The 25,517-nt window shown below is 38.4% G+C and overlaps 10 protein-coding genes across 10 annotated transcripts; 3 read left to right on the plus strand and 7 right to left on the minus strand. All coding sequences in view use genetic code 12, as the record gives it.

Annotated features, from left to right (window-relative positions):
* The first annotated feature begins 228 nt into the window (after positions 1 to 228).
* Positions 229 to 3,133, plus strand: RJT20DRAFT_45662 (M1 family metallopeptidase). Its single transcript, XM_064920220.1, has one exon. It carries the CDS (start codon positions 493 to 495, stop codon positions 3,031 to 3,033), a length of 2,541 nt encoding a protein of 846 aa, XP_064774642.1. The 5' UTR covers positions 229 to 492; the 3' UTR covers positions 3,034 to 3,133.
* Positions 3,134 to 3,234: 101 nt separating this feature from the next.
* On the minus strand, positions 3,235 to 4,113 carry RJT20DRAFT_95927 (tRNA methyltransferase; the record flags this gene model as incomplete). The annotated part of the gene is made up of 1 exon (XM_064921604.1): positions 3,235 to 4,113. One exon carries the CDS (start codon positions 4,111 to 4,113, stop codon positions 3,235 to 3,237), a length of 879 nt encoding a protein of 292 aa, XP_064774643.1.
* Positions 4,114 to 4,312: 199 nt separating this feature from the next.
* SYS3 (Sys3p) lies at positions 4,313 to 7,760 on the minus strand. The gene has a single exon (XM_064920219.1). It carries the CDS (start codon positions 7,627 to 7,629, stop codon positions 4,423 to 4,425), a length of 3,207 nt encoding a protein of 1,068 aa, XP_064774644.1. The 5' UTR covers positions 7,630 to 7,760; the 3' UTR covers positions 4,313 to 4,422.
* An 815-nt stretch (positions 7,761 to 8,575) lies between these two features.
* On the minus strand, positions 8,576 to 9,013 carry RJT20DRAFT_5955 (uncharacterized protein; the record flags this gene model as incomplete). The annotated part of the gene is made up of 1 exon (XM_064920901.1): positions 8,576 to 9,013. The coding sequence occupies one exon, from the start codon at positions 9,011 to 9,013 to the stop codon at positions 8,576 to 8,578; it is 438 nt and encodes a 145-aa protein (XP_064774645.1).
* A 1,241-nt stretch (positions 9,014 to 10,254) lies between these two features.
* RJT20DRAFT_45673 (uncharacterized protein) lies at positions 10,255 to 11,877 on the plus strand. Its single transcript, XM_064920222.1, has one exon. It carries the CDS (start codon positions 10,406 to 10,408, stop codon positions 11,600 to 11,602), a length of 1,197 nt encoding a protein of 398 aa, XP_064774646.1. The 5' UTR covers positions 10,255 to 10,405; the 3' UTR covers positions 11,603 to 11,877.
* A 385-nt stretch (positions 11,878 to 12,262) lies between these two features.
* RJT20DRAFT_128507 (ribonuclease P/MRP protein subunit) lies at positions 12,263 to 15,116 on the minus strand. Its single transcript, XM_064917288.1, has one exon. The coding sequence runs from the start codon at positions 14,726 to 14,728 to the stop codon at positions 12,332 to 12,334; it is 2,397 nt and encodes a 798-aa protein (XP_064774647.1). The 5' UTR covers positions 14,729 to 15,116; the 3' UTR covers positions 12,263 to 12,331.
* Positions 15,117 to 16,291, minus strand: SSU72 (RNA polymerase II subunit A C-terminal domain phosphatase). Its single transcript, XM_064917289.1, has one exon. It carries the CDS (start codon positions 16,060 to 16,062, stop codon positions 15,415 to 15,417), a length of 648 nt encoding a protein of 215 aa, XP_064774648.1. The 5' UTR covers positions 16,063 to 16,291; the 3' UTR covers positions 15,117 to 15,414.
* Positions 16,292 to 16,662: 371 nt separating this feature from the next.
* RJT20DRAFT_128510 (cysteine protease) lies at positions 16,663 to 18,728 on the minus strand. Its single transcript, XM_064917290.1, has one exon. The coding sequence runs from the start codon at positions 18,519 to 18,521 to the stop codon at positions 16,809 to 16,811; it is 1,713 nt and encodes a 570-aa protein (XP_064774649.1). The 5' UTR covers positions 18,522 to 18,728; the 3' UTR covers positions 16,663 to 16,808.
* An 889-nt stretch (positions 18,729 to 19,617) lies between these two features.
* RJT20DRAFT_128512 (uncharacterized protein) lies at positions 19,618 to 22,195 on the plus strand. Its single transcript, XM_064917291.1, has one exon. The coding sequence runs from the start codon at positions 19,693 to 19,695 to the stop codon at positions 22,102 to 22,104; it is 2,412 nt and encodes an 803-aa protein (XP_064774650.1). The 5' UTR covers positions 19,618 to 19,692; the 3' UTR covers positions 22,105 to 22,195.
* A 55-nt stretch (positions 22,196 to 22,250) lies between these two features.
* On the minus strand, positions 22,251 to 24,273 carry RJT20DRAFT_45706 (uncharacterized protein). The gene has a single exon (XM_064920223.1). The coding sequence runs from the start codon at positions 24,231 to 24,233 to the stop codon at positions 22,512 to 22,514; it is 1,722 nt and encodes a 573-aa protein (XP_064774651.1). The 5' UTR covers positions 24,234 to 24,273; the 3' UTR covers positions 22,251 to 22,511.
* Between the last annotated feature and the right edge of the window lie 1,244 nt (positions 24,274 to 25,517).

Here is a 25,517-nt window from a genome sequence, read left to right on the forward strand (position 1 = left end):
ATCAAAACTCCCAATTGAAGCATGTTTCCCCAATCTATTTCAAGTCGAAATGAAACAGAGTGGGTCTCTTTTGCCCATTGCCATGTACAAGAGAACCTTCCACATGTAAATTACACAAGTGTATTGTGACATTGTGCGTATCAGGAAACTCCACACTTTCTACGGTTGTATAAAGCCGGACGACCAAGAAATAAGCTGATTGTACTGTGTAGCTATGAGTCATCTTTGATTTCGTGTTTATTCTCACTACAGCACATGTTGGTGCTCTAATTGTACGGCCCGGTCTCCAATTAGCTTATCAAGCCGATATTTATGTCTTTGTTCCAGATATTTTTTAGGCTATCTACATCAAAGTATTTTAACCGACGCAAGCCTCAATGTATAAATAGTCTATTCTTGGCCCTTGAAGTATTTTCTGAATTATTTTAGTTACGCTCTCACCCAGCCTTTGTTATACATCAAGTTCTTTATTTTAGATCCGTCTCTTACAATATGGCTTTAACTTTACCCCCAAATGCTGAGCCACAGCACTACAGAATCGACATTAAGGTGAACTTGGTTGATTTCACTTTTGAAGGCTCAGAAACGATTGACATAGACATTTTGCAGGATTCCAACTCCATAACTTTAAATAGCACCGAATTGGAGATTGAAGAAGCAAAAATTGAAGATAAGCCACTCGAAGTGATTCCTGATGAAGACAATCAAACAGTCACATTTAAGACGAAGTTTTTAGCCAAAGGAGACGTAGTCTCTTTAACAATACAATTCAGGGGTAAATTAAACGAACATATGAAAGGATTCTATCGATCTAGTTATGAAGATGATAAAGGCGAGACTCAGTACCTAGCCACTACTCATTTTGAACCTATTGCATGTCGTTCTGCATTTCCCTGTTTCGACCAACCAAATTTAAAGGCTACTTTTGAAGTGGCGTTGGTTGTCAAGGAAAACTACACTGCATTGTCTAATATGGATATTAAGGTCGTTGAAAGTTTGGAAAATGGGTACAAAAAGGTCCAATTCCACCAAACTCCACTTATGTCAACATATTTAGTGGCGTTTACTGTAGGTGAGTTGGAGTTTATTGAAAGTAAAAAGCTGAGAATTCCACTCAAGATATGGACTCTTCCTGGGGAAACGGACCAGGCTACTTATGCTCTCGAAATTGCCGAGACTGCTTTACAGTTCTACGAAAGAGTGTTCAAAATAGATTATCCTTTGTCTAAATTGGATTTAGTTTCAATTCCTGATTTTTCAGTTCAAGCAATGGAAAACTTTGGGTTAATTACCTTTAAAGATGACTATCTCTTGGCAGAAGAAGACCACGCATCAACTCACGATAAGAATGAAATAGCAGAAACTGTATTTCATGAAATAGCTCATCAGTGGTTTGGAAATTTAGTAACTATGGAATTCTGGGATGGCCTTTGGCTCAATGAAGGTTTTGCCAATTGGATGTCTTGGTATGCCATCAACGAATTCTATCCAGAATTGAAACCATGGACATCCTATATTGTATACAACTTACAAAATTCTTTACTGCTCGACTCTCTTCGTTCGTCTCACCCAGTCGAAATACCCATTAATACTCTTAATGATATTGAACAAGGGTTCGACAATATTACGTATGATAAAGGAGCCGCAGTACTTGTAATGATTGCAAAATGGATTGGAGAAGAACTATTCATTGAAGGGGTCTCCAAATATTTAACAAAATACAGCTGGAAGAATACCACTACCAAGAACTTGTGGGATGTGTTGTCCGAAATTAGTGGCAAGGATATCAATGCTGTAATGGATGTCTGGCTTTCTAATGTTGGTTTCCCGCTCGTTATCGTAGACGAGGATGAAGAATCCAAAGAAGTCACCATTTCTCAGAATAGATTTCTCATTTCCGGTGACTGCAAACCAGATGAGGATAAAGTTTTATTCCCATTGTCTTTGAATGTCCGTACCTCCAAGGGAGTGGATACGATAGTTCTCACAGAAAGGTCTAAGAAGTTCAAAATTGACACCGAAGATGATTTCTTCAAATTGAATGCCGACCAAGTGGGATTCTATCGTACCAGCTATTCCGAGGAAAGATGGGGAAAGCTAGGCATTGCTGGTAGAAAAGGCAAATTACCTGTGGAAGATCGAATTGGATTGTTGGCAGATAGCGCTAAATTGGCAGCGTCCGGCTACACATCCACAACGTCGTTTTTGAATCTAGTAAAGCAGTGGAGTGACGAGACCGACTTTAATGTTTGGAGTGAAATGACGAATGACTTCTTTGAAATACAAGATGCCTTTATCTTCGCTGACAAAGAGTTGCTTGAGGGGCTAGATCTTTTTCTTAAGAAGCTCATAAGCAAACAAGTTCCAGGAAGTACCGTCATTAGCGAGGGGGATTCGTACGACGTACAACAGCTAAAGAATCTTATCTTTGGTACAGCATATGCTGTCGGGGAACCTTCTATCATTGAATACTGTAACCAGGAATTTAAGTCCTTTTTGGAAAATGATATAGATTTGGAACCCGATCAGAGAATTATCATATTCAAATGCATTGCCAAATATGGTTCCCAAAAGGAGTTCGACCAATTGCTTGAACTATACGAGAAATCTGACAATGAAGATGTTAGCGACGATGCTTTGGCAAGTCTTGGTCGTTTTGTGGACACCTCTATTTTGCAAAAATTCTTGACACTTGTTCTCGAATTGAAGGAACAAGATATAGAATACGCCTTAAGAAGCATGCGGTTTCACCCGGATTCAATTAGCTTACTCTGGAAGTGGCTTCAAGATGAATGGACTACCATTGAAGAGAAAGTGGGCCTCGCATCTGTGACTCATCTTGAAATAATTGGGACCTGCTTGTCACGCTTAGGCACTCAGCAACAGAAGGACGAAGTTGAGCAATTCTTTAAAGACAAACCAGAAGCTTTGCAAAAAAGGGTCAGTCTAAGTTTGGAACAAATATCTGCAAGATTGCAATGGAGAACCAGGGACAGTTCTAAAATAACGGAGTGGTTAAAACACAATAAATAAGTAACTTAAGATCAGAAGTAGTTAGATAACCATGGTACGTTCACCATTACATTGTCGTATGCAAAAAGACAACTATAGAGAGTACTGTATGTCTTCTATTTCGCCCTTATTCAAGTCAGCTCATTGTATTATGCTCTGCGTTACATATTGAGCATGTGAGTTTCTTTCCGATACTAAAAGCATGACTAATTCTATATGGTGCTATGGTGAGGTTACTGCCTTGTCTTGAACATCCCTACCCTTTGCTTCCAATGCTGCCTTCTCTGCCTTCTCCTTCTTCTTTTGATCCTTTTGTTCTCTAACGGCACCTCGCCTTTCCAAACCTTCCTTAATTTTTCTTTCCCTTCTTTCTTCTTTAGTCTCCTTCTTATCTGGCTGTGCGGTCACCTTGCTGTTCATGTTCCCAATTGCCTTGTAAAGCTCATCGATCTTCTTTGCATTCTCCTTGAATCTATCATCTGCTAACTTAGTCAACATCTTCAAATAGCCTTCGCTGACCACGGAAATCAACTTTTCTTCGCCATCACTATCATCCAAGAATCCAATGGGAGCATCTAGTTTGATAGATATTCTGATAGCAACAATATTATTACTTCCAATGCCAGATTCTCTAAATCCGCAGTTCATGGCTGTAGTATACAAGGCTATGGCCAGAGTTTGATTTCTACACTTAACGTGCAATATAAGCGGTTCAAACTTGAAAAGGATATAACGAGTATTTATGTTCTTTTCTGGAGTATCTATTTCTTCGTCCTTCTTTGGAAAGTAAAGCCTAACTCGGCTATACCATTCGTTAAGCTCATTCAGATTGTGAGTTACGAACACCCATCTGCCTTGGTTGCCCTTAGCTCCAATTTTGGTGTCGTTTTCACTCACATTTTTGACGCCCTCAAGAAAAACAGACACTCTACCCGAACATGAAGAAGTTGTTACCATGTCATTGTTCGAATTTATGAGTTCGATGAGGGGAATGCACAATTCATCGATTGTTCCTTTTGGCGACGCATCTGGAGAGTCCAGATTAGTGGACGAGATTTCACTCAAAATTGACTTTTTCTTCTGGTCAAAGGGGTCCAACATACTCCAATTGCTTACAGTGTCTACAAATGTGTATAATTTATTTTCTTTGAAGTCGTAGTTATCCTGCTCCTCTGTACTTTCTCCAGACATCTACTGTTCATAAGCTTTAAATTTAAAATTTTTCTTTTTGCAATGCGAAAATTTATGGCTGCGAATAAAAAGTCGCATCCAAATATTTTATGTCTGTTGTTAGTGATGATGTATTGCGTGAAATCATATATGATCTATATAGTATTGAAGTATGGCGGAACCGATCATTGGAACAATGAAGTTGATTAAAGCGGTCAAGGATACTCAATAATCTCGGTTTCACTTCAATGCTAGAAGAAATTTCTTCTCGTCTTCCATTGAGAAGTGGAATAGGGTTTTCACCACGGGAAGGAGCTGTTCGCGCTGTTCCTTGTGTTCAAAGAATCCAAGCAACACATTTTTGAGATATGCAATATTGGTTGCATTATTCTCTTCCTTTCCGCCATCGTTACCATTTCTTGAATCCATAGAATTACGCGGAGATGTGGCCAAAGAATCGGTAGAAGTATCATGACTTGATGCTGGTGATGCTTTGGCCGACGTTTTCATTTGTCTGTACTGTTGAGTAATGATTTTGTAGTTCTTAGAAAGTCTTTCAAACTTCAAGTTGGACTCTTCATTGAGCTTCTTCAAAACATTGTTCAAGCTTTCGTAATCTCTAACCTTCTTAGCAGAGGATTGAAGCGAACTGCGCAAAGTTTCGATAGTCTGCTGAACCTCTTCAAGTGATGATCCATTTTGTCCATCAACGGAGTACTCCTTCGATCGCAATTGATCAAGTTCAGCATTTTTGTCCCTCAATTCCTCAGTACTCTTCTCCAAAATCTGGATCTTTTGAACATGTGATTCAATGATAGCTTTGAGTTCGTCAATTTCACGCTGTCTCTTCTTTAATAATGACTGACAGCTGGACTCGATTTCTATCTTTTCATCTGAAAGTCTCTTCAATTCATTTCGCATTTCTGAATCTTTAGACTTCATCTGCTCTTCTGCATCTACAAGTAAACGGCGAATGCTTGATGACTCTCGCGTCCTCTCTTGCAAAAGGTTTCTAGCCTCAGAAAGTTCATCCTCCAATCCCTCTATTCTTAGTGACGACTCCTTCGCCTTCATTGATAATTCTTCATACTGCTGTTTAAATGTGAGATATTCATTGCTAGAGCTGGACTTTTCTTTCACTAAAGTGTCGAACTTGGTCTTCAACTTCTCAAGTTCAGTGACTACCACTTGCTTCTGACCTTGTAATTTATTCAATTCCTTTGTCAACGAGTTTGTTCTTTCAATTGACAACTCCTGTTTCGTGACTAATTCACTCTTCTCTCCAAGAAGAGCCTTTTGAGCCAACTGAAGTTCACTATTGCTGACTCTTAATTTCGATATGGTATCATTCAACTTGTCCTTCTGCTCTGACAATTCTTGGATTCTATCTTTGTATTCTCTTATCAGTTGGTCCTTGTGGAGTAACGACGTCTTGAGGGAGGCTAATTCCAACTTTAATGAAGTGTCATTACTCTTAAATTTATTAAGTTCGCTGATTCTCAAATTGAAGTCTACCTTTTCTTTTTTGAAGTTCTCTATCTCCTTATTAGCTGTCTGTAGTTCCACCTCCAATGCGCGGTGCTTCTTTCTTAAAATTTCATGATCGCTCTTCAACAGAGCCTCGGATTCCTTCACTAACTCTAAGGATTTCAAATGAGCCAAGATCTCTTTTTCAAAATCCGTCGATTTTGTTTCATGCTCTTTCAACGAGCTTTCCAAGTGCCTGGATTTGTCATCTAATTTTGCTTCTAGTTCCTTATTCTCTTTTATGAGAGATTCCACCAAGGCTTCTTTCTTTGCGATCTGCTTTGTAAGCTCTTCATTATCCAACTTCACTGAGGCTAAATCCTTATCTTCTGTACCTCCTCCTACTTGATCTCTCTCGATAATTGCATTGACGTGAGACATTTGTTTCCCTTTCAATTCTTTGATTTCATCGCGTGCTTGCACCAAGTCATCTCCGATATCTCTCAACAGATCTCTTAAGTTTTCTACATCTTCAATCTTCAATTGTAATTCGGATTTCATTTTCCTGTTTTCTTCTTTCAAATCCTCATTAGTAATTTCCAAGTTTCTCACTTCGGCTTTCGTCCATTCCAACTCCTCTTGGACTGATGAGAACTCATTTGCTAATACTTCCTCTTTAACATTAGTTTTTGACACCTGAACAGACGGAGTTGAGGGTTCTGAGCCGCCCTTCTTCTTTTTATTCTTTTTCTTTTTATTCTTTGTCAACTCGTTACCTGGGGAGTGTGGCTGCGGTGTCAGATGCTCTATGGCAGAAGCGTCAGGTACAGGATCAGTTTTGGACTTTGCCTCCAAGAGCTTCTTTATTTCTACATCCTTCTCATCTATCTTCTCCTTGAGTTCTGATACTTCATGCCTCAAGAGTTCGTTAGCATTGATTGTAGAATGGTCCATCTGTTGCTGCTTTTTCTCAATCTGAAGGGTTTCCACTTCTTCCTCTAAGGATTTGATTTTACTTTTGTATGTAGCTGCCTCTACTCTCAAAGTAGTCAATTCTCCGTTCATGCCATCTTCATTTGTTTTGTTGGATTCAAACTTTTTCTGAAGAGCTACAATCTCCTTTTTGGTATCTTCTAATGCTTTTTCCGCTTGAATTGTCTTTGCGGTCTGTTCTTTCAATGATTCTGACGTTTTTGCGACTTCATCGGTCTTAGCCTTAAGATCAGCTTCTAAAAGCAGTATTTTTTGGTTCAACTCATCTACTTTCCTGTCATTTTCAATTCTTTCACTGACTGCTCGTTTTAACTGATCAGTGCTATTTCTGAGTTTGTCATTTAAATCAGTATTGCTTTTTGTCAAATTTGAATTATCTCTAGAGTATTTTCTCAATTCTGTGTTGAGAAGCGTAGTCTTTTCGTTCAAACCATTGAGATATTCTACCAAGGCACCAGCTTCCGCTATACTTGATACTGGTGTATTTTCTTGCAATACTTTTTCGAATGTGTGTATGAGCTCGGCTTTTCTCTTCTCAGTCTTGAATGCTTCAAGAAGAATGGGGTACTTTTCCTCATACTTTACAAACTTCTTCAATTTTGACCTTATGGCTGGCGGAAGCGTATTGAGATCAATATCCTGTTTCTGACTTGTGTTAGACTGAGTTGGAGTAGCTGTAGCTCCTGTTGAAGTATTCGAGCTCGGTTCCTTATAATTGTCCGTATTGGATGTGGTAGGAGACACCGATGATTGCCCATTCTCACCAGGAACTGGAGTCAGAGCTTTCGATACCGGTTCGTCCTCAGGTTGCGTTAATTCTGTTGCATCGGGGGTTTTTGTTCCCAACACTTTTGCTCCATTTTTCAATTCATTGATGGCAATAGCATTGAGACGTCGATCCGAGCCACCATTGGTGCCATCCACTTGATTCAACTCATTGAAACTCTTGGTGACCTCCTCTGAGAAGGTTTTGAGCTTCGAAAACATGAATCACGGATTTCTGGCTTATAGGTACTATTTATACTAGATTGCAGCTTGTCAACTAAGAAGAAACGAACAATGTGTAACATTAATACTTCCCATATCCAAATTCTTGAATGGTATGAGATCGGAAGTGTTCTGGTTTGGAGAATTCCGAGGTGGAGAGGGTGATCTTACACGTGATTTATTAGTTCGTAAGTCCTCAAGAGCAAAGTTGCAAGAAAGTGGAGGACGTGATAAGTACGAATATTGTGGTAGGTGTTATTCTGGAAATGGCAGTTGATGATACAAGGTTACTTTATGTGTTTTGTGGTATAAATTGGATTGTACTTCGCAGCCAGCACTATATATTATTTATTCCCGCCAAAAAGGTATTCGTAGGGAATGGTTGTACAATCCCAGCCTACTCTCAAAAATACATATTGTGGTAATTTTGAAATCTCCTGCACAATCAACCGCTTTGATGAGAGATTCCCAAGCAGAATAATTTATTATTGTAGGGGGGTTACCAAAAGTTTCTCTATAAATCTTGGATGCATTGGGGGAATAAAACTTGGCACAGATGGTAATTAATTTTCAATTTACATATCTTAACATTGCTCAAATCCATTAATTCAAAGCCTTTCACTCTATGATTAACATATAATTCTCTAACTCCGCTTGGAAGGTCTGGTACAAGATTTCCTAGACCAGTTCCTGACTCTTCGAATACAGCAATAAGAACTTTTAAATTTTCAGATAATTTGCTGAAATTATTCAAAGGAAATACAACATCAGAACAATGTAAACCAGTCATACGAGGAAAGATGTTTTTATAGCAAGAAAGATCTAGGGCATTGAAGACAATAATATCATTTGATCTTGTTTCCACCGGAAAATTCAAGATTTCGTTTATTCGTCTCCAAAGCTGTTCAATTCCGTCCTTTAAACCTATGGTGTTGACTTAAATTGTCTATTTGGTCGTATAAATGACATCTGCAATTTTATAATCCGCGCTGGGGATGGCAGAGATATAGTCAGATATGTACAAAACAATCTTTAATGTGGAAACGAACTCTGGAATTTTTGAGTGGAATACTATGATATCCATATCATATATGTGCAACTCGAATAACGAATATTTTGGCAAATTATTCTTTTCAAATCCACTAGTGCTAAGGAATGTTCCAGAAGGATTCGTCCATTTATCAAGTGGTAAGTTTCGACGTGGGTGATTCTGGCTCTCACACACTTTGAGTTTTATTGGGGTCACTTGCCTAGCAATTCTTGAGATTAAGCTCTCTTCTTGACATAGGAAGATCAAGGTTGTTCTATCTACGCTCTTCAAGACTCTGACTATGAGTTCTTGGGGAAGATGCTGAAAAACATTGCATAAGAAGTGCTCCCTCATCATCGTAATCAAATAAAGGACGCTAAAAAGAGCGCACAACTTTGCTCTCTAGAGTAGGACGGTTATTTGAAGTCTAGAGGTTGCATAGTATTTATACACACTTATATCAGCCACGGTTTCCTGCCTCAATTTGCAGCCATTATAATTTCTTCTGTGGTACGGAGGAGAGACTTCATGTTAGACACCACCTCATAGGGCGTGAAGTTGCTACTCCATTGTGATAACTATACAGCTTTCAGTACTGAATTAATCACTAAAATGACTTTTCTTCCTTCCTCTTCAACAATGATATTACCAACTAACAGATTTTTGATCAATGTTTTGGTACCACTGTCACTTGCAATAGAGTCTACGAAGAGGGTAAGAGGGTGGTTGTGTGCAAGCAAAGAACGCTAAGATATGCAGAACTTTATCGATTTTATATGCATAAGAATGAATTTTTAAGTATTCCACTGAAGAACATTTAAATCTAATAAAATGGATTAACAGGGTGCTTGAAGTCTCCCTATATACAATACTAGTCAACTTCCCAACGCTCTTGCTTCAGCGAAAGTAGTGAATATTCTCTTTAAGAAATTAAAGTTCAATGCTACTTGAATGGGTCTTCATTTCCATGACAATAGAGGGGTACCTGTATATCAGCAACCCTATAGATCTACAGAAGTTGGTAGTTGGGCTTAAACTGTTTATTCAGCACTAAAGAAGTATATTAAGTTCTCATTTCGTATATATAACTGATAGAGATATTATGGTTCTCATCTTGAAATATTTGCACGTTCCTAGCCTAAATAGAGTAGCAGTTCAATCCAAGCTTTGTGGGGCTCAGAAGCCAATATTACCAACGTCCTGCATCTTGGGTTTTACCATACAAATTATTGTCATGTGATCCAAGACACCTGGTATATTGCCTATTTCGGACTTTACATATTAAATGGCTATAATGAACCCTAAACATAAGCATACCACACCAAGCATACCAACTTATCAATTTTCATTCTTTCTTCATGACAGCCTTAAGCACATTCCACCTTCCCACGGCCTAACCACTGCTTCCTCGCCCCCTTTCTTTATTTTGAAGAAATCTCAGTAACCCTCCATCTCTTGCCTCAACTATCTTCCCACCCAATCAAGCATCAACTCACAATACATACAGCTGCTCGGTAGCAACACGACCGCATACACGAGCGACGTTTCCCGGTGCGATAACATTTCCTTAGTTAAGCAGATGAGTGAGTGGTGGGTTAGAAACTGGTTGTGTTCGTTTGCTTTCTTTGTGTTTTGATAGATAAGAGTTGAGTTGACAGTTGGTAAAATCCAGGTTGAGATTACAATATCGGAACCAGTGGAGAATTGAAAAAAAATTGTACTAGACAACTATCCCAGAAAGCAATAATGGAGGCTACATTATTGCCTAACCCGAAAGACACCAATGCCACGATCCTCTTGATGGGGTTGAGAAGAGGAGGCAAGTCGTCTATTTGCAAGGTTGTTTTCCACAATATGCAACCTTTGGATACGTTATATTTGGAAAGTACCTCAAAACCTACAACAGAGCAGTTTTCATCGTTGATCGATCTTTCGGTAATGGAATTACCAGGCCAATTGAACTATTTCGAGCCAAACTATGACTCGGAAAGACTCTTCTCCAGCATCGGTGCTTTGGTGTATGTCATTGACTCACAGGATGAATATCTCAATGCCCTTACCAACTTGTCTATGATCATCGAATTTGCATACAAAGTAAATCCTAAAATAAATATTGAAGTGTTAATCCATAAGATTGATGGATTATCAGAAGACTACAGAATAGACGCTCAGAGGGATATCATGCAAAGGACAGGAGACGAATTATTAGACTTGGGACTCGAAGGTGTTCAGGTTTCATTTTACTTGACTTCTATTTTTGACCATTCCATCTACGAAGCATTTTCTCGTATTGTACAGAAGTTAATTCCAGAATTGCCATCTCTAGAGAATATGCTTGATAACTTGGTACAGCACTCGTCAATTGACAAGGTTTTTTTGTTCGATGTGAATTCTAAGATATACGTTGCAACAGACTCGTCACCAGTTGACATCCAGACATACGAGGTTTGTGCTGAATTCATAGATATAACGATAGATTTAGACGATTTGTATGTGGAGAATGAGGAAAGCAACAGAAAACAGGATTCCGAGCTGGTCAAAGAATTGAAATCCATCAGTCATCTCTCGAGTGGCTCCATATTATACTTGAAGCAAATGATCAGAGGTTTAGCGCTTGTGGCTATCATTAGAAACGACGATATTAGAAATTCAGTCAACAACAATAATAACATTAATAGCGACTTCAACGATAGTAACGGCGAAGAATTACTTAGCTCAAGCTCCTCTAACCAGGACAAGTCGTTGACGATCATTGATTACAACGTCAACCTCTTCAAACAGTCGTTGATGCGTATGTGGGAGAATTCTAGAATGGTGAATCAAAACGACTTCTCTGAAAACAGCCAGCAAGGTGAACCTCAGATTTATAATGTTGAGAGTAATGGAGCTGGTACTGCTTTGTTCAAAGACAACAATAGTCATGTTCCACCAATGCACAACTAAGGCAGCTATGTGTAGCACTTAGCCAAAAAGACTTATAGACATCCATAGAGTATGTTCAAACTAATAATATATAATAATAATTTGATGAGAATTTATGATTCGGTGCATATAGAAGAGTAATGACCATCACAACGAAGGGCCTCCCATAGAGTAATCCAACTACTTTATATAGAATATTACACTTTACGCACTATATGTTATTAACGTCAAATATAAAGTTGTAGAATGCGTTGCCACTCAAAATTTTAACATTCTGAATCGCCAGACTCAAGAAAATTAAAAGATTATCAGACAATTCAATCTATCTTGCAATTCACGGATTGAAAATTTCATATCCGGTAAAGCTCCTGTCTTCTCATAATAAATGATCAGAATGAAAGGAAATCAAAAATTACAAGATCCACACAACCCCACTCAATACCCCGAAGGATATGTGAGCATTAGGGAAGTTGGAATATGCTCTCATGGCGCTGTGCAATGCCTCTGAAAACCTATTATCACAGGAACACTTGATCTCCCGCAATATCTCTTGGTAAGTATGAAGAGTAAAAAGTATTCCAGAAATTACAATTTCTGATCGAGATCGACTTCCTTTTATACCATTGACAGCTATCCGGGTAACTATGCTCACCAAATATATTTTATTCTCAACGACTGTTACCCGGATTACACTTTGCTATAGGCAACCCCATGTTAGTGTCTATTATTTTGCAGCTATGTACATCTATTCTATATTTCATGGAATTTAGCCAAGTGGAATGTTGTCTTACCAATATTTCTAATAAATAAAAAGTTGTGGTTGGACTGAAGTTTCACGTCTGCCCGAATTAAACCAATTGCAGTGGCATGTCCTTCGCTTAGGTTATAGGCACCACTGGTTGCAAAACCAGCTGTATAAAAATGATCCAACTTCGGTGGGATTGGTTCGGCTCCGGTACCTGCAAAATATAATCTAGCTCCATCACTTATAGTGCCCTTGTTTACCAATTCGATGGCAATTTGAATGACGGGCAACTGTTTGTTGGCGACTGCCACGAGATTCTCGATCTCGTAACTACCAGCCACAAAAGCAGCATGGAATTCGATATTCTTATTGTATAATGCTATTGGTATTGGAAGGGGAGTAGTGCCAGTGTAGATATTTGAAATTTCTTTTGATTGCTGTTTTATGTCGTGTAAGCTGTTTAATTCACGGTGAACCGTTTCTTCAATATGTCTCACATATGTTGGCTCGTTTTTTGCAAGGTCTTCAACTGATTTCTTGGACAACTTCCGAAGAAAAACGAAATTCCTTATAGCAGTCCAATCACAATTAAATGGGCTGAACAAGTCAGGATCTTCAAAGTCTGGACGAGCAGTATTAACCAGACTCTTCTTTAACTTGGAATATTTAGCTTCATTAAGCTTCCCCAAGGCTTCATTAGCGAACCATCCATCTGCTAAGAAAGGGAAGTCATGTGGGAATGTGGGATTGAGACTTTCAAAATTGAACTGATGCAACTGCTTCAAACCACCTGGCAAGACTTGCCGAACATGCACTGCCAGTATCCATATTGGTAATACCCAATACCATGGCACAATAATTGTCCATTTGTTCTGACCTATCTTGCTCACCAAGACAGGAATGCGCAGAGGTGCAACTTCCTTGTGTTGAATTGAATTAGTCAAAGGTGATACCTTATTAAACTCTTTGCTTATAGCCTTGATAGATAACTGGTCTTTATAAGAAGCAGTTCTTCCTTCTGAAGAAAGAAGGTGCTCTATGGAGGTTTTATTTATTCCATCGCAATTTCCTTCATTTAGCGACACAACTAAGTCGTTGATAGTGAATTCTGTATTCATTTGAGGTGGAGGGACCCTAGTTGGCTTTTTCCAGAGCCTCGGATCCCATATTTCAAATGCGATGGTTGTACCAACTGGAACTATACCTGAGTCATTTGACGAAGCTAGAAATTTCCAGACTTTGAGAGAAGCAGGATTCTGATCTTTCACAATGTGAAGAACTTTGCTAATTGCTGGAATTGCCTGCGGTCCGCAAAGGTCAATACTTCCCAATGAGTAACGGCAATCGTATATATTGGATTCCGAGAAATAATTTTGGACTTTAGACTTCAAATATTCGAATACTGAAAGGAATAGAGACGGATAAACGCGTACCAAAATCTTGTTAATTGATAAATTGGAATAGATCATGGCCTTTCCTACCTTATTTGTCTCATCTCCCAAGTATATCCAGTTGTTATAGGTCTTGGTTCCGTTTAGAAATGAATCAGGAAGCCTTTTCTTGTATTTGGTAATATTGAGAAGCAAGCTTTTGTACTCTTCCTCACCTTTGATCTCGACAATGATAGTATCATAGTAAGAAGTATCGAATATCACAGCACCCTTCTTGTTTTGGCGGTTCATGGATTTGAAACATTTCTGAGTTGGTGATTGTGGAATCTGATATCCATGCTGTTTTATCAAATGAAAGCGCTTAGCATGCCATATGTGAGTTGGAAGCCACACATTTTCTTTTTGGCGTTTGTAATACTTGATATTTCCTCTTGGTCTGGATGCATAAGCATTGATCCCGGTGTTATCATAAGATCCGACTTCATTGTTTAACGGTTTTCTTTCCTTGTCACTCAGTTCCAATTCTTTTATTTGCTTGGTGAGTTCTTGTATTTTGGATCGTATATTCAGGTTTCCGTACACCTTGTCATTTGGCAAGCCTCCTACCTTCTTTAGTAAGGAGCTGCACTTTAAGAGCTTTCTCCTTACTTGTAGTTCGTAAATCTGTCTTCCTCTCAGACGTTTCTTCTTGGGGGGAACGCCATTTGTAGAATTTTGCATCTCACGTAGAGCTCGAGACCTAAGACGAGAAGGAATTCTTTTAACATTATGGGAGGCGGTTCTTCTTCTCATTGTCCGAGGCAAGTTCTGGAAAACCCTAGTGGAGGACGCATATTTGGTGTTCAATTGTGATCTTTCAAACGATGATATCTCGAACTCTCTGGCCCTGAGGAAGTCTGCTATATTCAACTTCTCCTTCTCCGTGAAGCTTGGGTCCGAGAGTTGAGTTCGTATAGTACGACTATTGTACAATTTTGCCTTTTTGGCATTTATATTCCCTTTTGGCGGCATTCTCTGCTATATATCTTCTGATTTCCACCAATATCTATGAAGACAATCTACTACTCATCTTCTCCATTCATCATCAGAAGAGGCCTGGGAAATCCCAAATTTTTCAGTGCGAAGAAAAATGCGTTAAAACGGAGGGAAGAATGTGATAAAGAATGTGCTATGAGAAGAAAGAGCATAATTGTATATTGAATTGTTGTACATACAGTAATGATTGATGATAGGGAACTAGACAAGGGAGTGTGATAAAAGAAGTTATAGTAAAGGGGAGCAGCGATGATAAGAGATATACTAGTGAATGGAGTACGGAATGGTATTCATTTGTTACTATGTGAATAGAATAGATAGATCTTTTTTTAGGTTCAGAATGAACTTAGTGATATTATAATACATATATTTTTAATAGACCTATAAAGCTATAATAACAAGAAGGGTGACTCTGGCGTATTATTTTGACTATGTGAATTGGTGAGATGCATTTGTGATGAAGGAATAACAGGAATAACTTCAATATATTAAGATGCAATGGAGTCCCAATAGAGTATCCATTCTGGAGACACAGTATCTCTCAGGTCATTCCCAGGTCGAATTAGTTATGGTATGTGCTCTAGATGAGTTCGTGCTATGCGATATCACTCTCATCATAACGTTTTGCTGGCTAGTGTTTTCTTATCTTCTAATTCCTTGCTTCAATAGTAACTCACACCATACAATGTAGGCAAGTGCGTATGGTCTTTCTGCCAGTTGGCCAATATGTTCATCATCTGATCCTCGAGTATCACTTCTGACTCATCTTCGTACTCCAGCTTTTTCACTCTGAATTCGTGAATCATATTGACCAATTTCAAGATGCCTTTTCCTCCAATCAAAGCATTTTCATTATCATCCTTGATATCAACATTTATCACATGGACTATCTGCCTCACGTCATCTGCATCTTCTTTGGTGTACATTCTATACATAAGGTCATCCAAAACACTGTCGAAACATCTCTCTTCACAAGTTATCACCAAATCGAATTTACCGGCATAAGCGTTATTTTGCCATTTTTCAGGGGCTGATTTGACTTTCCTATTTCTGTCCAACATATGAATTAATCCATTGCTTTCATACATCTTACGACAACTTTGAGAGATCAAATCATTATAGATATCCTCGTAAGGAGTTCCGAACTCGTAGACATTGGGCTTGTCGATTGAAGGACCAGGAAGTCTTACCGCAGAACCCGTACCGAATGAGTTTACGTTATAACCGGCATCTTTGAGTTGCTTGTGTGCTTCCATGGATCTGTTGTTATTAGAGGCACAGACTGTGCAGATTTTTAGACTATCTTTCATGGTTAATGTGTACGAAATGTATAGAATATCAAGCCCTCTCTTTTCTGTAAGATTGTTTAAGAAGCAGTATTACTATTTAATAATCACAGAATAAGAAGTACTTACGCTATAATCAGAGATAGAAACAATTCAGAACTACCAAGTGTGATCTGTTGACCTATAAATAGAACCGCCTATGTAAAGATACCACACTTTTATATTATAAAAAGATGAGTTCTATTAGATTTATCACTATACTAATCATTGTTAGCCATCGTTAATAGTTAAGAGAGAATGGACCGCACACGACTATTTGTTTGAGGAAGCAGGTTTGTGAGGCCCGTGCTGCCAGTATGTATGATATAGGATGGAGAAGATTAAGTGTAATTGTTATCCTATTGTGCTTCTTAGTGATTTTTGTGGTTATTTGTAATGGATCGATGTAGATATCTGGGCATAATTTGAAATGGAAGGATATAAAGAATAAGAAAATTCATGAAAAATTGGGAAGACAAAATTAGTATTAACCTCTAGTTGAATAATACAATATGGAAAAAAATGCAAAAAGGTTCCATCCATGCTTCATAGAATGCTACTTAGTAAAAGCTACGATAATTTTGGCTACTAATTTCCGCTTGTATTTCCGTTTGAATCAAACATAAGACTTCTATTTTCTCTAAATACTTCTTGTCCCGCAAGTTTATGTTTCTATAAAACCTTCTCGTTTTCGTTTCTCTGCATTTTATTAGTTATAATGTGGACGCCGTTCATGTTGAAGAATGCTCAGCTAAAATATCTTCATCTTCTGTAATGGAGTTGTTATCCAATGTGATCACTTTCGCAACGATGGCATCGGCGCTTTTAGACTCTCTGGCAAGCTGCGACTCAATAGCGTTGGTGGATCCAGTTAAATTCTCTCCATCTACTAAATTGTCAGATTCGCTTACAACTTCAGAGCCTGCTGAATCTAAATTTGTGTTTGTTTCCACAAAATCTTCATCGTCGCCCAAGTCAATGAAGTCCTCTGTGTTTTCGGACCGTTTCACACGGTCAATGCTGATAAACTCTTCTTCGTCCTTTAGATCGTTCTTATCTATGTTGACAAATTCAAAATTTTTTCTTCTATTTCTGTGCACCGAATTGCTTCTTGCTAATGAATGGAAGTGAACAATTTTGTTTGATGTCTCACTACATTTCATCTTAAATTCTTCGTACTCTTGATAGTTCTGCAACAAAACTCCCACCATCATAGAGGGGTCCAATTTGCTGATGTTCACCTTATGATAGTTCGAAGTGTGGTATGTAGAGTAATCGATTGTGTCGCCAAATGCCTGAGCCGAATGTGGGTCCATATAGATTAATTCGTCACCCTGAAATCCAAAGAAGTAAAAACTCGATGATGGTTTCCCTCCAGAAATTCCAACCGACTGCTTCAAAGAAAGAAGATGTAATAAACTAGAGTAGTAATATGCGTTGATCTTATCTATTCCTAGTCTTACTGGAAACAACACTAGCAATCCACGAGTTTTGGAGTCGTTTTCAAAGATTTCTTTTATTTGGTCATCGTACAAATCGGTACTTTCACTGATAAGAACTTTGATTTTTGGTAGCTTTCTCCCTTTCTCTTCTTCGGTTGTAGTACTATCGCCATAGTATTGGTCGCATAATCTCTTGATCGATAAGGAGGCTGCATTAGGACCAAACCACTCGCCTGGCTTGACCTTCAATGGCAGAGAAGCTGCTGCTTTGATAAAATTATGTAAGGAAAATGGTGAATCGGATGTATCCTTAAAGAGTGAAATGAGATATTCCTCATCTACTCCCTGCTCCACGTCTTTATTTGACACTTCCGTCAATAACCGAAGATAAGTGTTGGCCAAGAGAGACTGAGACGTTCTAATCATACAACCCCACCCCACATCCGATGTGAATTGTTCTTTCTCGATAAGACTAGGGATGTTCTGTAGGTTATGTATCAAGCTCTTACTAAACAAGACCGATTGCATGAATGAAAGGGGAGTAGGCCCATTGACTGCTCTCTGAATGGGCTCGAACCCGTATCTGTATGTTAGGCAGATCTTGGAGACGATATCCTTCTCCGATTCCAGTACTGAATCAAAGGTTTCTCCGAGGATTACGATTTTTTGTGTAGCAAGAGACTCGTTGCTGCTTTTGCTTTGTTCTGCTATGTTTGTAATTTGCTGCCATATGTTGGAGAAGTTAAACGGCGTTGAATTGGATTCGCTGGGGATAGCCGTTTGTTCTGAAGAAGACCCAGCCTCCACAACAACAGCATCACCTACTGTACGATCACCGTCAACAATATTAACTCCTACAATACTTTCATTACCACTTCCACTTCCACTTCCACTGGAAGCAATACCAATATCGCTGCCACTACCAGCAATTTCCTCACAACCACCACCACCACGAATAGAAGCGCTTTTGCCATTAGAAACCTCAGACTCCCGACTTGTCATTGTGGATTTTTTTGTAGTGTCTTAATCCAACTGTAAAACCAACGTCTATCAACACTACTCTATCAATCCGTCACTTATACTGCTTAACTTTAAACTATTCTATTAGCCGCCAATAACTGTATCAAGAAGAACACTGCTACACATTCACATTCCATGTCTTAAGTAATCACAATAATAATCACATTATAATGCCAATTATGGTAGCACTGCTAATGTGAGCGGTAATAATAATAACAATACTAAAATTGAGTGCGTCGCATAGTTAAGACATGAGATAAGGACTGTGTGTAGATAGGGTAGTGCGTAGAGGTATGATTCAGTGGTTGGGACACGACCTGCCTTAAGTAATGAGAACGGGATGGGTAGGAAATAGGCCTTAGATGGTAACGAGATGTTACGAAAATTTGATATATGGTTTAAATCGTGCCGAGGCAATATGTCTATGACGTTAAAGTCAAATAATTCAAGTTTTAAATGCTTTTCGTTGACCCCATAAAACACATGATATAAGGTACGGCATATAATCACAGGTGATTATCTCGAGTATATGCAGGTATGACATATCTTACGTGGTTACGGCTCTCTGAGACAGTAGTTGGAGGGCAAAATGTATTGTTGTTGACAAATTTGCCCATTACAATAAGATAGAGTCGACTTTAAGACAATCTCCTCCACTTCTAAACTGTCGTATTTAAATTTCTATCCCCCAAACCTTCAGAAGAAACGCGTTGACAAATGCCACAAATGCCCCAAAGGCCGCAAAGATTCCTGGCAAAGAAATTTAGCAGCAATCTCACGGCAGTTGTCAATGACAAGGTTCTATCTAGTCTCCATCTCAGCGGTATGTAATTGCGTTATTTTTCCATATACTTTGTACCTTGTGTCATGTGTAGCAATCCTTTGCTTGTCTCCTAAGCTCTATACTCAACACTCCTACCCAAACACCGAAAACCCCATAGACTCGATCCAACTCAATGTTGCAACCCTTAACTTAAGGCACGCATCCTATCAAGTCCCTCCTGCAGATAGCGATGACTCTATCAAATATTAAATTTGCAATGGTCTTGTTGAGTATGACATAACTGATTATATTAGACATTAATAGTAGTTAGCCGTAGTTGTATATAGACTTTTGTAGATTTGTAAGTACAATTATTACAGTAAAATTATAATGCCCCGTGGAAATCGAAGGGGAGGCTCGAATCGCCGCAGAGGAGGCGGAAATGTTGGTGGTGGAAGAATCATAAATGGCAAAAAGAAGAAGAGTAAAGGGAAGTCTAACAACCACCGTGGGCCTGCTGTCCACACAAGTATTGACGTGCCAGAGTTGATGGACTTGGAATCAAATGTATATATTCCGAAGGAAATTAGCATGTCCAACTTGTCCAGGCGTCCAGGTAAGTTCGTGGATGAGATATATTATACTGAAAAGCATCGTGGGGAGATCTTGAATAGCACGTTTCGCAATCGCCCTATTGAGTTTATTAAAGCGAAGAAGGTGTTTGATCCCAGTGCTGACTTGTTGAAGAAAACTGCCGATGAGAAGGAAAAGGTATCTCTCGAAGATTCTACTGAAAGTATAGATTACAGTGGTTCCAAGAAAGAAACTCCAGATTCGGAGTTCGACGAAGATGAAGAAGAAGAAGAGGATGAAGAAGAAGAAGAAGGAGAAGATGATGATGATGAAAAAGATGAGGATGCAGTTAACAAGGACGACGACATAGAAATTGAGATTGAAGACGACGAAAATGATAATGACGCAGTTCAGGATGTTGTACTTCCGGAAGAAGGACAAGCAGTGGAGGATTTATCTGTTAAAGATCTCAGTATAACTGATGAGAAATCCACAAAAAAGAACATTATCCACCAGCACAAAGTGGAATATGATTCGATTTCTTTGGAAATTGACAATGGTGCAGATACAGAGGTAGCTAAAAAGTATAATTTAAGAAAACCACAGGCTTCTGACTTGTTTTCTTCACAAGTTACCCTGGAACCCGTTGAGGAGTTGGACCACGATTCTACCTTAAACATCGGAAAAGTGGCATTTCATACATTTACAGACGATAATGGTGATATAGTGATAGACCTTCCTTCACTGGGTGTCAATAGGCATTCTACATTCGTGGATGAGAATCATGAGCAGCACCAAGTCTCTGAAAGCAAGCTTCAGTCTGTGAATGGAAGACGAACATACTCAAAAACATCTACAGTTGAACTGAGGAACATAGCTACAGGCTCATCCTCAAACATTGAGTACGATATTGATGATGATGATGATGATGATGATGACGATGCTGATCTTGACGATGTCTCGGAGATAGTTTCTGATTCTGGTCTGGATTCAGATACCTCAGACTCAGACAGTGAAGAGGAGTCCGATTCTGATGAAGGAGTGCCTGAAGATCCAGAGTATGGATTCTTGGAAGAGGATTACGAATTTGATGTGTCGCAAATAAGAGTTAGCAATGTACGATTTGGTATACAAAATCAATACTACATATGCAACGTTGATCTCACCGGTTCCATGGACGATTTTAGATGGGTCGACGAAGATGAACTTAAGGACTATGCCATGCTGCAAGGTGTGAAACAGCATAGGATGAGAAGTTTCATAAAATTTATTACAGGTGATTTATTAAAGGATGTAGTTGAGGAGCATCCAAACTACTCCGATGTCTACATTTCCGAAAGCTCAGAAGATGAAGACGAAGACGAGCCGGTGACAGAATTCATTGATGAAGGTGCGATGGAAGAGGAGGATGACTTGGCAGCATTGATTGCATACTCTAAGTCACTGACTTCGTTCTTAAGTCTTGATAATCCAACTGAAACCCTTAGGACCAAAGGCACTGGTCGTAAAAAGAAGCTTGATCTCGATTCCATGAATATTGACAACGAATTAAGAGAATCTCTTCAGGAACAATTTGAAATGCACAGAGCACATAAGAGGGCCAAGAAGGGCCTGAAAGAAGAAAGGATTTTAGAACAGGCGATTAAAAAGCACGACTTAACTGTGCTCTATTCATACTCGATGCATATAAAAGATATCAGGAAGGAATTTGAACTATTTTTGCATGATGGTAATCGTGATACCTTGTCTTTCCCTCCTCTCGATAGCCATGGAAATAAGACTGTCGCAAAGATGGCGAAGTGTTACAACATGAAATCTTCTAGAAGTGGACCAAATGGATTGAAAATGTATATGAAAGTCTCCAAATCGAGAAGCACTTTCCATTACCTTCCAAGGTATGATCAAATTGGGCATATATTGAAGCAGCGCCCCATTTTCAATCGTACTGATGTGAAAAGACCGAAGGATGAGATTGAGAGAACAGATGGCAAGAAAGATAAAAGAAAGCACACCCACTCCCAGGCAAGACCCAAGGAAGGTGACATTGTTGGAGGTGCTGCTCCTGAGATCAGTCATGACAATATAGGAAGACAGTTACTTGAAAAGTTGGGTTGGGTAAAGGGTGAAGGTCTTGGTGCACATGGTAACAAGGGTATCAACGAGCCTGTTGTCGCAATTATTAAACAGAGTAAAACGGGGTTGAAAGAAAGTGGTTCCAATGCATTGTAAGATTAATAGCGCAACATATGGACAATGTCAAAGTTTTGGAAAGTATGTAATGTGCACTTTAATAGAATAAAAACTCCTAGACATATCGACAATTAAGATATATACTTAAACTAATAAGAAATGTAGACTGTTCGCTGCTGTTGTACCAACCTTCAAATGATGTAGATGTAATGTTTGTGGAAAGAATTTATGGTTTCAAATGCAATGTAGTTACTGATAGAGCTGCAAGACATATGAAGCTATGCTCTTGCATTCTAGAACCCTACACCCTTCCCAACTTTTGCACTGATTATGATGAAATGAATAACTAGGCTTGAAAGCTGCGCAGTTATGTACTTACATTAACTTGTCTATACACCATGAAGTAGTCTTTCGTTCCATTTTGTGTCTATGTTCTATTAATACTACTATTTACGACCCTTCTTCTTCTTATCCTTTGATGACTTTAGTGCTGCATGCCCCGTGGCGTTGACATGCTGGAATAGCTTGTTTCGGGATGCAAAGGCTTCATTACAGACCGTACACTTCTCACTACCTACAGTCACCAGTGCACTTTCAGGAATAGCTGACAGCTCCCTGGAGCTTGGAACACTAGATGAAGCCTTTTTCTTCTTTTTCTTGTCTTTCTTCTTCTTACTGGTTGACCAGTCATCATCGCTATCGTCAATTTTGATTCCCTTTGCTAATTTAGCAAGCTCGTCATCGACTTCGCTTAAGTAAGAATTTATATCAGAATTTTTCCTTTTCTTCTTCTCCACTACCTTTTTGGTTTCTTCCACATCATCTTCGCTATCAACCACATCATCCACATCATAATCGTCTACACCAAGCTCCTCGTTTTCGACTGGAACTTGTTCTTCTCCTTCGCTTTCTTTGTTTTGTGATACATCTACTTTTTCATTATCACCTGCAACGTCGTCTTGTAATTCCTCTCCAGCTGATTCGAACTCACTGCTTGCAGTTTCAAACTCGTCCAAGTCTATATCATGCTTATCAATGCCCAAATCTATTCCTTCTTTCTTCATTTCCCACTTCAATTTCCTTAAAAGCTTCTTATGCTTGTTCGAGCTTTCGTGAACTTCAAATTGGTTCTTGTTCTTGAAGTTCTTGTTGCACACAAAACACTCATATATCTCGTATACATCCTCCTCCATATGATTCTCGATTTCGTCGTATTCGCTATCAGACAGGTCTGAAGAAGTATCATATTCATCTTCAAGCATCTGTTCCAATTCATTAAGTTCTTCAAGGGACATTTGCTGCCAATCTTGAGCTTGGAATGCCTGTTTATTCTCCATGATATCTCTTACTTTTTGTTGCTTGGCCTGCTTTTCAAGCTCTTGCTGCTTTTGCTTTTTCTTCGCTTTCTCGAATTCGCTTATTCCAGCCTTTACTCTAGGATCTCTCTTCCTTATGAATTGTACGAAGTTACGAACGGTCTCGTTGTACTCCTTCCTAGCTGCATCTCTGGCCTTTTTGTTTTCACGTTCCATCATTCTTCTAGTTCTCCTATCTGGCGCCATAGAATACCTATATTCGTCTCTCCAGTTAAACGACTTTACGCTGACAAAGTTACTCCAACTATTATAAAAATGCCGCACCTCTGAAGCATAATCTGCTCTACTGGTCCCAAACTGTGGGTATAAAAGGAAGCTGCTATCGATTGCATTCACGTTAACGTCGTCATCTTTATATTTATTAAATTTGGGCTCACCTTGAGCTTTACCATGGGTTACTTCCTCAGCTGCTAAACGTTGGAAGAGCCGTGAAACGACATTGTAAAATCCTTGTTGTGAATCGTCGATCTTGACGTACAACGATGGATTAAAATATCTCATCAATTCTTCTACAGATATGCTAGGAATGATCATTTCAACCTCTGTATCCTCGTAGTCATCCTCGTCCCTCAAAATCGAGGACTTATGGGCATCGTACCAGGACCTTTCCTGGGGATCACTTAAGACTTCATATGCTGCTCTGACCAATGCAAATCTAGCGGTAGCTGCTTCTACATCATCCGGATTCTTATCTGGATGGAGCTGAAGAGCCCTTTTCCTGTAGGCCTTTTTGAGTTCCACATCTGTGGCCGTGGACTCCACCCCTAGGAGTTCGTAGTAACACGTTTTCATGGCTTTCTAGCTATTTCTTGTCCCACTGAGTGAATAGACCTAGTCTTCATCAAGTAATGAAAATCGTAATTGGAATTTTTCAGCTATTGATAGTGGTGTGGTGTGTGCAGGCTTGAATGGGGTGGTTTTTTTGCAGACTATCAACTGGTATGGTATATATGGTATTTATGTTATTTATGGTATATATATGTTCTATATGGTAATATTAAGTTGTATATGGTATATTGTATTGTGGTAATTATATTGTATATGTTATATATGCTATAAATACTTACATAATATAGTATTAATATATATGATATAGCATTAATATACATGTAGTATTTAATATTATTATGGTATAGACATATTATATATGATATATGGTATATGATATATGATATATATTTCGTATAACAATCAATATCTCTAAATCGTTATTATATACTTTCTCTAGACTATGGTTTCTTGTATACCTTATATCTAATGTCATATGCCATATACATGTTATATTAGGTGAAGACTGTATGGTATACTTGGTAACTCTGATATAGTATATATCTTTATGTTATTTTTTTTTTTAAGTGTTACCTTATATCTTATATAGGTTATGGGTAATATATCTTATTTATTTTATATATGATATATTTTATATACGCTATTCTAGCTATATATGATATATGCTATGTATGTAAGTTATTTCTGTTTATTATATACGTATGTTATATATGTATACATCTTATATCCTTATATCGTATGAATGTTATATATCTATATATGGAAAATATATATCTTCATGTCTCTTTTTTTATACGGTATTTTGTTATATGTTATATGCTATCAAAAGTAAGGGGTATATATTTACATACTCTTATATAATTAATTGTTATATAACATAGTTTATGTATACTTTGTATTCTTACCCCCCCCCCACCACCTTCCATTGATGGTATTATGTGATATATTATATATGTAGAATATGTTATATGTTATGTAACATGTTTATTCATGCTCTATATGCTATGAATTCGGTATATGCTATGCTATGTATATCTAATATATATTATATATAAAAGTATTTCCACCTAATAGAGATATATTGACATCATTATAACAAATGTAATGTTAGAAGTTATGTGCTATATTGTGTCAATTTTGATTTATTTGGTTGGGTGAAAAAGATGGCCTTATTGCTTGATAACAACGGTACGATGTGTTGTGGTGTGTCAAAATTTCATGTATGGAATCATTTTAAAAAGAAGTTGACATGTTGTCTAGGTGCAATCTTTTTCGCCGGCTTGATAG

This window comes from Scheffersomyces xylosifermentans (genome assembly GCF_036884685.1).
Source record: "Scheffersomyces xylosifermentans strain CBS 12540 chromosome Unknown RJT20scaffold_4, whole genome shotgun sequence".
Taxonomy (NCBI): Eukaryota; Fungi; Ascomycota; class Pichiomycetes; order Serinales; family Debaryomycetaceae; genus Scheffersomyces; species Scheffersomyces xylosifermentans.